The 12,482-nt window shown below is 46.1% G+C and overlaps 1 protein-coding gene across 1 annotated transcript in view; it reads left to right on the top strand.

Annotated features, from left to right (window-relative positions):
• sgsm1a (small G protein signaling modulator 1a) overlaps window positions 1-12,482 on the top strand; it is a 97,563-nt gene that overhangs the window by 81,757 nt on the left and 3,324 nt on the right. The window contains exons 18-25 of the mRNA XM_063195051.1: window positions 966-1,031; window positions 1,816-5,710; window positions 6,026-6,189; window positions 6,665-6,789; window positions 8,633-8,715; window positions 10,180-10,289; window positions 10,988-11,084; window positions 11,905-12,072. Coding sequence (XP_063051121.1) covers window positions 966-1,031; window positions 1,816-5,710; window positions 6,026-6,189; window positions 6,665-6,789; window positions 8,633-8,715; window positions 10,180-10,289; window positions 10,988-11,084; window positions 11,905-12,072 — 4,708 coding nt within the window. The remainder of the gene's footprint in view (window positions 1-965; window positions 1,032-1,815; window positions 5,711-6,025; window positions 6,190-6,664; window positions 6,790-8,632; window positions 8,716-10,179; window positions 10,290-10,987; window positions 11,085-11,904; window positions 12,073-12,482) is intronic.

Here is a 12,482-nt window from a genome sequence, read left to right as displayed (position 1 = left end):
TAGCCGACATAGACAGTACCATGAAACCCATGCACCGTGACTCCATACTTAGTAATGAGGTGAGACTCACATCCTCTAATGAAGATAAATACGGACAAGCATAGACCCCAGATCAGAATAGACAGCAAATCTACTGCACAGAAACTCACACATTGGGATTGAACACTCATACCTGATGTACAGGTTCAGTACAGAACTCATGCACCACGGCTCCACACTCAGTTATGAGGTGAGACTCACATCCTATAGTGAGGATAAATATTATGTATATCAGATCAGTGTAGACAATACCTCCACCTCAGAGAAACTGATGCACCGTGACTCCACACAGTAATGAGGTAAGACCCGGGACTCATTATGTAAAGTAGAGTGTGGATATCAGCGTAGTGAGCACCTCTAACCCACAGGAAGTCATGCTTCACGACCCCACACTCAAGCAATGAGGTGAGAAGATGCAAGCAATGATGGATGTTCTCTGATTCCTGTGATGAGCCTGTGATGTAGCCTAGGTATGGTAGAATAGTGATGGGAATGTCAGGAACTACTCTGAAGAGTTTATTTGCAAAACGGTGTATCTCCATTTTGTAGAATGTTGGGAAATTGACATTTTTTGTATTGGGCATTCCATTGCATTGCATTGCAAAATACATTTTATGTAGGTTTTAGAAGTGTGTTCCCAAAGCATTTGAGCATCAAGAATTCACATGTAGGTGATAGGACCTCTGAACAGTCATTTACAGTAATAAAATGCAAAAGTCCAAAATGGTGGATTTTGCAAAGAAACCCTTCTCTTGTAGACTAACCTGAAACAACCACTCCCAGTAGAACAAGTGACATGACATCAAAATGCGGCAGTTACACTTCGCTTCAATATGTAATGCCCGGTGATTGTTTTGTTCCCATCTTTTCCATGGTTTTTTTCCTGCTGTGGTGTCCTGCGACTCTTTGGCACCCCCCGATGGCAGTCTTCGCAGAGCTGCAGCTCAGACAGGCAGCCTCGCCTCCAGAGTGACTCCAGCAGCAGTACACAGGTATCCAACATTACTCTAAGCTTGTGCTTCAAAACTATACACTTAATTTAATTAAACATACCGAGTTTTAATCGGTTCAAGGAATGAAAACGAAAACCAGGAACTTTTTCTATTTTACATGAAACCAAAACAAAACCAGAAACTTCATTGTTTCATGTTCCTGAACAGAAACGCTTTCACGCTGAGTGGCCAAGTGAAGTTATAATGTAAAACATTAAAATTCCGTTTCTGATTGGAACGACCAAATTGGGAGAACAATCTGGTTCAAAGCCCTGATATGCAGTGTGCAGACCAACCTGTCTGTATATTGTGTAGCACCTGCAATAGTTGATTTGGATGCGCCCACCCACCCAACAACAATGAATCATTACTTCCCATCAGTGTAACTCAAACGTAACATCTGCCAAATGCTTCAGCATTACATTACACTTAGCTGACATGTTTATCCAGAGCGACTCACAGTTATTACACGGTTATTACAGCCTCTGGAGTAGTGTTGGCTTAGGTTCCTTGCTCAACGGCACTTCATATCATATCCACTATAGATTGAGATGTGGGGAAAGGTGCAGAAAAGGTGTGATTCGAATCTGTAACCCTCCAATCCAAATACTATGTGCCTAACCATAAGGCCAAAACTCTTTAAAATGTTGTTCTCTTGTAATTGTGAGTTATAGTAAGAGACATGTACAGTAAGTGGCCTACTTAACTTCTACTGTGCTCTCTTTCACTCTCAACAGTGCTATCTCTCTCTCTCTAAACCCCCCCAACACTTTGCTCCCATTAGTTCTTCACATCCAACCCCTTCCCCTGGAGTAGCATGCTTCCCTTTGGCTTTTTCCTCCAGGTGTTCGAGTCAGTGGAAGAGGTGGAGCAGATTGAGACGGAGCCCAGCTTCAAGCAAGGGGACGAGCCCCAAAAGGCACCCCAAAAAATGGCCAACGGCGGGACACTCCAGAACGGCAGCACCGGCTCCCCAGATTCGGGACACCCTTCGTCCAGGAACTTCTCCACGGCCTCGGGCTTGTCGGACTCGCTGAGCACGGAGGACAGCGGCGTGCACGAGCCCAGCGCAAGGCCACAGCAGCCTTCTGCATCACCACAGGTGGCCTCTCAAGGTCAGCAAGGTCAATTTGAAGGTCAAGGTCAAGGTCAGCAAGATCAATCCACAGGTCAACAAGGTCAACAGGCGCAAGAGGCCACGCCACAACAGGTGCAGTCACCTGAGGGTCAACAGGTGCAGACGGCCTCACCTCAACAAGTACAGTCACCTCAGATTGAACAGGTGCAGGAAGCCAAGCCCAGCCAAGTGCAGTTACCTGAAGGTCAACAGCTCTCATCTGATATCCAACAGGAGCAGATGGCCTCACCGCAACAGATGGGGTCGCCTGAGCATCAACAGGTGCTGGAAGTCACGCTTCAACAGGTGCAGAGTGATGAAGTTCAGGAAAACACTCCCCCACTGGTGCAGTCACCACCTGAGAATCTGCAGCTCTCACCTGAGTCTCAACAGGAACAATCATCCGTGCCTAAACAGGATCTGAAACCGCAGTCACCTCAGAGTCAGAGTCTGCTAATGCCAACATCCCCCCTCCCACAGGCCCCCTCTCAGACTCAAGAGGTACAGGCAGCCTCACTCCAACAGGAGCAATCACCTGACAGTAAAGAGTTTTCATCTCAGAGTCAAGAGGGGCAGACGACGTTGCCTCAACAGGTGGTGTCACCTCACAGTCCACAGGATCCAAAAATGCCATCACCTCAGAGTTCACGGATGCCAACTCTCCCCTTGCAGCAGGTTCCCTCTCCCAGCCAAGAGGTGCCGTCACCTCAAAGTGAACAGGTTCCAACAACTTCAACCCAACAGGTGCAGTCACCTCAGATTGAGCTGGCTGAGAAAGATACAACCCAACAGATGTCTCCTCAGAGTGAACAGACACAGGCTGTGTCACTTTCAAGTGAACAGGTTGACACTGCAACAGCCTCAAAGGTGCAGTCCCCTCAGACAAAGCAGATGCAAACAGCATCACCGCAACAGGCTGTATCACCTCAAAGTGAACAGCTTCCAACATCATCACCACAACAGGTGGCATCACCTCAAAGTGAACCGGTTGAGACAGCAACATCGCCAAAGGTGCAGTCCCCTCAGACTCAAGAGGCACCTATAGCCTCACCCCAACAGGTGCAGTCACCTCACAGTGAACTGGTGCAACAGGTGTCACCTCATATTGAACAGATGCCAAGTACCACGCCTCAACAAGTGTCACCTCAGAGGAAACAGGTTGAGACAGCAGCAGCAACTCCAAAGGTGCAGCCCCCTGAGAGTGAACAGGTTCAGTCACCTGTGTCCCCAAGGCCTTTGATCAGTGCAGACCCCAAAACCCCAAAAGAGGGTGAAAGTGAAAAACAGGAAGAGGAATCCCAGCAGGATCAGGAGTCACCGGTCGTCACTGAGGTGACAATGGTCACACAGGTGGTGAATGAGGAAGCAGACAAGGCCAGGAGTGAGGAGAAAACAGTAGAGGTGGAGGAGGACGGCATACACGGTGAAGATAACGTTAGTGTAGCTGCTGAGGTGAAAAATGTTGTTGAGGATGAGCGGGAGGAGGAAAATGAGGTGGCGGTTGAGAAAGACAGCAGTGGCAAAGATGAAGATACAGAGGGAGCCGAGGAGGGCTCACAGGTGGACGATATTGCCATGGAGACTGGGGCGTCGGTGACAGAGGAAAGAAAAATACAATGTGCAAAGGAAGGCAGTGGCACAGAGGAATCAGATGAGATTGAGGAGATGGTAGAGAGGGTGAATGAAAAAGAGGAAACAGCTAAAAATGAAAAGCACACAGATGCAGAGGCAGATAGAGAAAAAGAAACCGAGAAAACCATTACAGAAGATCCAGACAGAGAGGCCGAGCATGAAAAAAGCCTTGAGGCAGAGACAGAGAGAAAGAAAGCAAAACAGACAAACGCAGAGGCAGACACAGTCAGAGAGAAAGAAGAAACAGGGATCGATGTTACAGAAGAGCCAGACAGAGAGACAGAGACAGAAACAGGCTCAAAAACAGAGGCAGAGTCAGACACAGGTGCTTTACTAGTAATGGTGTCAGAGACGGCTGAGTGCGCTGACACATCGGAGGCCTCCACAGAAGAAGATCTTAGCAGAGCTCAGGTGGTGGGTGGCATAATGGTTGCCGAGACAAAAGCAGACTTCACATCAGAAGCAGCGGCACAGCAACAACCCATTCACATAGCAGCAGCAGCAGCAGAGCAGGAGGACAGCATGTCGGAGACAGGCAAATCTATAGACACAAAAGGAGGCGACACACCATCAGACACAGAGGGAGCTCGTTGTGAAATACTAGAGGATGTAACCTCGCCGGGAGCCGAGAAGCCTGCAGAGAGACAACAAGATGACACATCAGACATGAGCAGGGAAGTGATAGCAGAGACAGAGGAGATCTCTATGCCCATTACAACTGAAGTACAAGCAGAGCCCATCATCAATACAGAAGCTGTGGACACAAAAACCACAGACATAAGAGCTGATACTCTACATAAAAGTGAGGATTTAGAAACTGTCGAACCTCTGCCTGACACAGTGTTACAGACAGACACCACTAATGTGAATGATGATACTGCCACAGAGGTAGACCAGGGCATAAAAGCAGCAGGGACAGACAGGTTGTCACTAACAGGGCAAAATGGCTCCTGTGAAGAAACAGAGGAAAGTGCAAAGTCATGCAAGATGGAGACAGCAGTACCTGAAAAGGATGACAATGACAACAAGGCAGTTGTTGAGATGAAGGATGCCAGCGCCTTGACAACAGAGGATGAAACCGATGATGACATGGGGAAGAGCACGACGTCACCACATGACAGTGCAGACACACCAGGTGACATGGCAACAAGCGGTGACAAGAATTTAGCCGGAGGAGAAGAGAAACAAAGAGGAGAAGAAAGCACAAAAGGTGCAATGACGTCCATCAGCGCAGAGGAGACAGACGGGGGGACAGAGGAAGTCATTTCAGATGCCATGTCAGTCACTGGGGAGGCAGCGGAGGCAGATACTGAACGGTCACCAGCCACAGATATTAACACACACTTGGAAGACAATGAGGCTGAAGATATTGACTCAAACATTAAAAAACAGGATTCTGGGAACAGAACAGAGAGTACACCTCCACCACCGGCATTCACGCCTCCACCTGAGGAATCCCAGGTCACACCCTGCCTCACGCAGGTAACCAAAGTGTTGGAGATGGAGTCCACAATGCCACCTGAACCCCAGGTTCCAGCATCCACCCCAGAGACAATTCCACCTGAACCACAAGTTCCAGAATCTACCCCACAGACAATTCCACCTGAACCCCAAGTTCCAGAATCTACCCCACAGACAATTCCACCTGAACGCCAAGTTCCATCATCCACAATTCCTCCTGAACGCCAAGTTCCAGCATCCATCCTACAGACAATTCCACCTGAACGCCAAGTTCCAATATCCATGATCCCGCAGGCCAATAGAGTGCTGGAAGTGGTGATGGTACACCAGCCCCAGGCTCCCCCGGATGCCCCGGACTCGGACGAGTCCCCAACAGCCATTGAGATGGAGGACATCCCCACAGCCCAGGCATCGTGGCCAGCCAAGTCCTCCTTTGATGCAGGCACAGCAGACCAGTCAAAGGGAGAAGGTACAAATGATTTTTAACTTCTTGATTTTTGTAATTTAAACGTATAGATTTTTTGATATTTTATTTTACCTACTTTTTTCTGTACTTAATGTTTTACCCTTCACGTAATGTCTTGTGTTTTACAATTTTCTTAATGCTTTACTTTGTTTACTTAATGTCAGGCTTAATGTTACCCTTTCATTTTTATGCTTTCCCTCTTACCTCATCTGCTACGTTTTATGTCTTTTTTATATTTGTGAAGTATGTACATTGAACTGCCTCTGTGTATGATATACACATGAATTGGCCTTGCCTTGTTGCCTCACTTTACTGTAGTGGCTGGGCCCACGACAGACATGGGAACTAAGCAAGCCTCAGAGGACTCGAAGGAGGCAGGGATGGAGAGCCTGTACCCACAGTTTGATTCCCTTGTTGGGGCATCAGAAAAGGCCGAATCCACCGCTGGTCCATCTGTCCCTTCCACTTCCACCCCCTACTCTGTAAGTACTATAGTGTTTTCATGGTGGTCTTTTGGGCCTGTCGTATTTTTCCTCTGAAAGCAGAACGTTTTTGTCATGTTGTATGATGGAGAAGTTAATGTTATTTATTTGAAAATATAAATCTCTGGTTGTTTTTTTCAGAAGTTTAGAAAACCATGTTACTCAGATAGAAAAGTTGGTAGCCCTGTTATTAGGGATTAGGAATTAGTGTTATTATACGTGTTACTTTAACAGTTTGTTGCACATAATTATCTTATCTAATTGTCTTTTAGGGAGTGCATTAAAACAAACACATTGATTTTTGGACTGAAACTATACACTTATACACTGCGTAACCCAAAAAAACATGTCGGAAATAAATTGAAACCGTAACTTTAAATTGAAGAGCAACTTTGTGCATGTTTCACTGTATGTGCTACCATAAATCCATGAACCTTCTTATTAAATTATTGATTATTGATCGCTTCTCCTGCAGCAAGAGCTGTTGGACGTATATACGCTCAATCTCCACCGTATCGACAAGGACGTGCAGCGCTGCGACAGGAACTACTGGTACTTCACACCGGCCAATCTCGAAAAATTGCGCAACATTATGTGCAGGTAAGTAGCTTGCTTACAGTAAATGCTTTGTTTCTGGGCAGAAGTGGCCCAGTGGTTAAGGAGATGGGCTTTAGATCAGAGGGTTGCAAGTTACTATCCCACCCTTCCTCTCCCTATCTCACTACATGGCCGAGGTGCCCTTGCGAAAGGCATCTAACCCCACACTGCTCCAGGTACTGTAACTAATGCCCTGTACTTAATAATAACTGTAAGTTGATTTGGATAAAAGTGTCAACTAACGGTGAATCCCATTACACCCCTTATCCCTATGCCTTTACCCTTTGCCTCCGTTTTGCGCGTCCACGTGTAGGGGTAGTGGCATCCCGATTCACGTTCAGACAGATGGGTTGGGGTACCGAAAAGGGCTTTCCACCCCTCCGCGCGGATATTTTCCGACGCCAGACTCCGCGACCGAGGGCTACAACAGGTTTCCCTGAATGCATTACGAATTCATTTAAAAATTGGCTGCAAGCCGCGGCACCCACAACAGCACACAAGTTTAATTATTTTTGCCGCAATTGACGGTTTTAAAGTGGTAATAATTATTCCATCGCACTAAGTTTAACATTGCCGTAATGTGTGATGGCCCTTTTCTCCGTGAAACGCACATGAAAACAATTGCTATTAACGTCAACCTAATGCATGGCATTAGTGACAGCTGTGAGTGTCATTCCATGATTGTTGATGGGGTATCCCAATTCGTAGCGGTTGCGTTTCAAGCCCTACACCTTACAGCTTCGTTGGAAAGCACGAGGGGCATGGGGGAAGGCGCAGGGGTAGAGGTAGAGATTAGTATTGGGAAAGGCCCTAAGTGTAATGTAATGTAATTTGTTGATGGCTCTTTTCAGTTACATTATTTCATCACATTGCATACTCCATCCATTTTTCGGCTTCACTACCAAGCTTTGAGAAGCTACAGCACTGACAGCAGTTTGTGCCAGCCAGTTAGATTTTAAAATTACTGTGACTTACCCACCCTGAGTTATTGGATAGACAGACCTCATCCTGAAGACAAACACGCACACACACACACGCACACAAACACGCACACACACACACACACACACACACACACACACACACACACACACACACACACACACACGCACACAAACACGCACACACACACCTACATTTTTCAATACATATTTGCCCTTCCACCAAGGAATATATATATATCTTCTACTGTGATGAATCTCAGCTGTGTCATCCCCATGTGTTTGGCTGTCTGACCCCCATTGCTCTTGCTCTGATGCGCCAGCGTGCGAACACACACACACACACACACACACACACACACACACACACACACACACACACACACACACACACACACACACACACACACACACACAGTTATATTAGTGGACACACGCGCATCCCCATAAAGGACCAATTTACTGGGTCGTCTGTCTTTGTGGGGACATTTGGGTACCCACATGGAGAGGTACAGTATGTGAATCTACATTCTCTCTCTCTCTCTCTCTCTCTCTCTCTGTCTCTCTCTCTCTCTCTCTCTCTCTCTCTCTCTCTGGCTGGCCTGGTGGTCCACATTGCCATCTATCTCTGCTTTCCCTTCATGTTATGTGTCTCTGTCTCTGTCTCTGTCTCTCTCTCTCTCTCTCTCTCTCTCTCTCTCTTTCTCTCTCTCTCTCTCTCTCTCTCTCTCTCGCTGGCCTGGTGGTCCACATTGCCATCTATCTCTGCTTTCCCTTCATGTTCTGTGTCTCTGTGTCTCTGTCATTGTCTCTCTCTCTCTCTCTCTTCTCTCTCTCTCTCTCTCTCTCTCTCTCTCTCTCTCTCTCTCTCTCTCTCTCTCTCTCTCTCCTCTCTCTCTCTGCAGTTATATCTGGCGGCACCTGGATACGGGCTATGTGCAGGGAATGTGTGACCTCCTGGCCCCTCTGCTGGTGATCCTAGATGACGGTGGGTCTCATTTCCTGTCTGGCCGCCCTCAGCCCTCTCCGTGTCTCGGACACAGCTACCTGCAGATGCGATAGATAGCTTTCACTTTCATTAGTTTGCCATCTTTCTCTCTCTCTCTCTCTCTCTCTCTCTCTCTCTCTCTCTCTCTCTCTCTCTCTCTCTCTAGACATCTCTCTTTTCCTCCCCCCCTCTCTCTTTCATTGGTTTGCCTGCATGCTCTCTCTCTCTCTCATTGCCCCCTACCTGCAGTGACGGTGTACATTTTTCTTTCATTACTTGCCAGTTAGTCTGTCATTAGTTTCTCTCTATCGGTCTGTCTGTCTCTCTTTCTCTTTCTGTTCATGTCTTTCTTCCTCTTAGCTCCCTTTGCCTTTCATTGCTTTCTTTTTCTCTATGTGTGCTGCTCTCTCTGTCTCTGTCTCTGTCTCTCTCTCTCCTCCTTTTTTCTGCTTTAGCTGCCTTTTTTGCTTTTTCATTATTTGCCTACTCCCTCCCTCCGTCTCTCCCTCTCCCCTTCCCCCTCTTCTCCCATGACTTTTCCTCCCCTATCCTCCTTTTTTGTAATATCACTCTCTTGTGCTAGACTAACCCTCTGGCCCTCTGGTTGCTTCAGTTAGCTCAAAGAAGAATCAAATGTCAAAACGTCATTACAAGCTTTAAAAATGCAGCAATGTGATATACTACCTTAATATCAGTGTAAACGAAAAATGTAGTCAATGAAAATGCATTGATGAAAAGTTGTTTCCTAATGTTTAGGAATTTAGTCTTAGAAACAGAGTTTTGACTACAACTCCAAAATAGGAAGAATGTGTGTGGTCTTCCTACACGTTAAAAGGCATCGCACCTCAACATATAGAATACACTGTTGTGAAATAAATACCCCATTGCATGATGCCACACTGTGTTATTATTATGTAATGTAATAGTAGAGTTCCCTGTGGGGATATTCAGGTGTCAAGTAGCTTACGCATACAGTAATACTCAAAGTGCAAGTAATGAGCATGTCAAGATAAACATATGAACAGCCGATGTTACCACAGGTCAAAAACACATAATTTAATAATGTCTAAGTTCATTAGGACTAACATTGAAACGTCAGTCATGTTTTCACCTACTAAAAGGTTAAATTGAAGCTGCAGCTCCAGCTTTTCTCCTCAAAAGAATGTCTGTCTCCTCAGAGGCACTGGTCCACAGCGAAGTGTGTTATGAATGTGTAATTAAGAAGATCCTGCGGTAGTTAGCCACTCTGGCTCGAACTCAGCACCTACCAGTCAACGCTACAGTTCGGCCATAAGAGGCACAGCACAATAACGATGAGCTAAAGATCCAGACAGATAGCTTGGCACTACCGATACTGTATGAGGCTTCAGGAGGGAGGTTTGCTAATGTTCTACGCCGAACTCTGCGAGTTGGCATCCGTTACAAATGCAATGTTATAATGTCTGTCTGTCATCCGCATACCAGAGGCCCTGGCCTACAGTTGCTTCAGCGAGCTGATGAAGAGAATGAACCAGAATTTCCCTCATGGTGGGGCCATGGACACACACTTCGCCAACATGAGATCTCTCATCCAGGTGAGACCAAGGACATTACTTGAATTTTGGGCCCCATTTCAAATGTAGCGAAACAATACTATTAAAATACTTAATGTTACTAAATGCCTTCAAATGGCCCCTGTCAGCACCAGGCCCTTAAAGTCACCCTAACCTTTTTTAACTTGCATAACTTCTAAACAATATTAGATAATATCATACCCAAACAACAGTTCAACAAAATTATACATTTCATTTCTCGATGTTCCTTCCATTCCTATGTGCTGTTGGTATATTGTTGTATTTCTTCCCTTAGATTTTAATATTGATCCCATATTTCTACAAGTAACCTGCGAAAGCCATAACTGCCCACTCTCTGCTCTCTCATATCCCTTTCATTTCCCTTCCACTCTCCTCTCCTCTCCCCTCTTTCCTCTACTATTTTTCTTCTTTCTCCTCTCCTTTAAACTCTTTTCTCTCCCATCTCCTCTCCCTTCTTCCACATTTCCTCCCATCTTTCTTAAACCATAACCTCCCACTCCCCCACCCTACCCCAACCTCCTCTCACCTCTTTCCTTCTCTTTCTCACACAATAACTGCCCTCTCCTCTCCTCTCCTCTCCTCTCCTATCCTATCCTATCCTTTCCTCTCCTCTCCTCTCCTCTCCTCTCCTCTCCTCCCCCCACTTTCTTCCCCTTTCTTACACCATAACCAAACCACCCACTCTCCTCTCACTCCAGATCCTGGACTCTGAGCTTTTTGAACTGATGCACCAAAACGGAGACTACACCCACTTCTACTTCTGCTACCGCTGGTTCCTGCTTGACTTCAAACGTGGTAAAGCGACATCCCAGCATCACTCAGACACAGATCTGCCTGAAAGAACACTGGCAATTCACAAATCACAAAGTGGAGGAGGAGGAATCCGTATTTCCCTCTCCTCTCCTCTCCTCTCCTCTCCTCTCCTCTCCTCTCCTCTTAACCCCACATCTCCTCTCCTCTCCTCTCCTCTCCTCTCCTCCCCTCTCCTCTCTTCTCCTCTCCTCTCCTCTCCTCTCCTCTCCTCTCCTCTCCTCTCCTCTCCTCTCCTCTCCTCTGAACCCCACATCTCCTCTCCTCTCCTCTCCTCTCCTCTTCCCACCTGTTTTCAAAGTCCCTGTCTGTCAAGGACTGAGCCAACCTGCTGTGCTGTGCTTACCAGACATTAATGAGGTTATGTTGTGTCATTTTCGTATGTGTGTGTGTGTGTGTGTGTGTGTGTGTGTGTGTGTGTGTGTGTGTGTGTGTGTGTGCGTGTGCGTGTGCATGTGTGCGTGCGTGCCAGGAAGTAAGTGGGAAAAGTTTTCGCAAGACATTTCTAAAAGGGAAGAAATATTCCTCTCTGCATTTCTCTTCACTATTGCCCCTGTGCATTTCAAAAGTCGATATCACATTATATTTATCAAGTGACAAATCCTCTTGGCAGTTTCTAGAAAAGTTAAGGTACTAAGTTATTGCTTATTGACTAAAAGTCTCTCTCTCTCTCTCTCTCTCTCTCTCTCTCTCTCTCTCTCTCTCTCTGTCTCTCTCTCGTTCTCCTCCTTCACCATCCATCTCCCTTCTTCCCTCCCTCCCTTCCTCCCTCCCGTCCTCTCCCTCTCTGCTTACTGCCCATCAGAGCTGGTTTATGACGACGTGTTCTCGGTGTGGGAGACCATCTGGGCGGCTAAGTGTGTGTCCTCCAGCCACTTTGTCCTCTTCATCGCCTTGGCCCTGGTGGAGATCTACCGAGACATCATTCTGGAGAACAACATGGACTTCACAGACATCATCAAGTTCTTCAATGGTAAACAGGAGGGATTTTTTTGGTATATATTCATTTTTAGAGCTGTTCAGTCCATTTTATATCTGTTATATAACCATTTACAGTGTTTTTTTAATTATTGTGTTCCTCAATTGACTATGCTCATATAGTGTTGTTTCAATTTGGTAAGAAAATTCTAATGATATCACCCTGGCGTTGATGCTACCTGAAAATAAAATTGAAAACCCTTGAATGTTTTTGCATTTTGGAAATAAGCTCTTAAAATGAATATACCTAGTGAAATATAACGGTAAATGTTGTCCATCCGTGGCTGAAATAATGTCAGTTGTGCATTTGAATAGCATATAGTGCAAGAGTAATTTGAGATAAATAGAACATACAAACAGGAACACATACAAACAAAAATGTGAGAGTGTGAAGTTGACAGAATG

This window comes from Engraulis encrasicolus, chromosome 3, assembly GCF_034702125.1.
Source record: "Engraulis encrasicolus isolate BLACKSEA-1 chromosome 3, IST_EnEncr_1.0, whole genome shotgun sequence".
In the NCBI taxonomy this organism is placed as follows: domain Eukaryota; kingdom Metazoa; phylum Chordata; class Actinopteri; order Clupeiformes; family Engraulidae; genus Engraulis; species Engraulis encrasicolus.
Note: the sequence above shows the minus strand (reverse complement) of the source record. Positions and strands in the feature narration are given on the sequence as shown.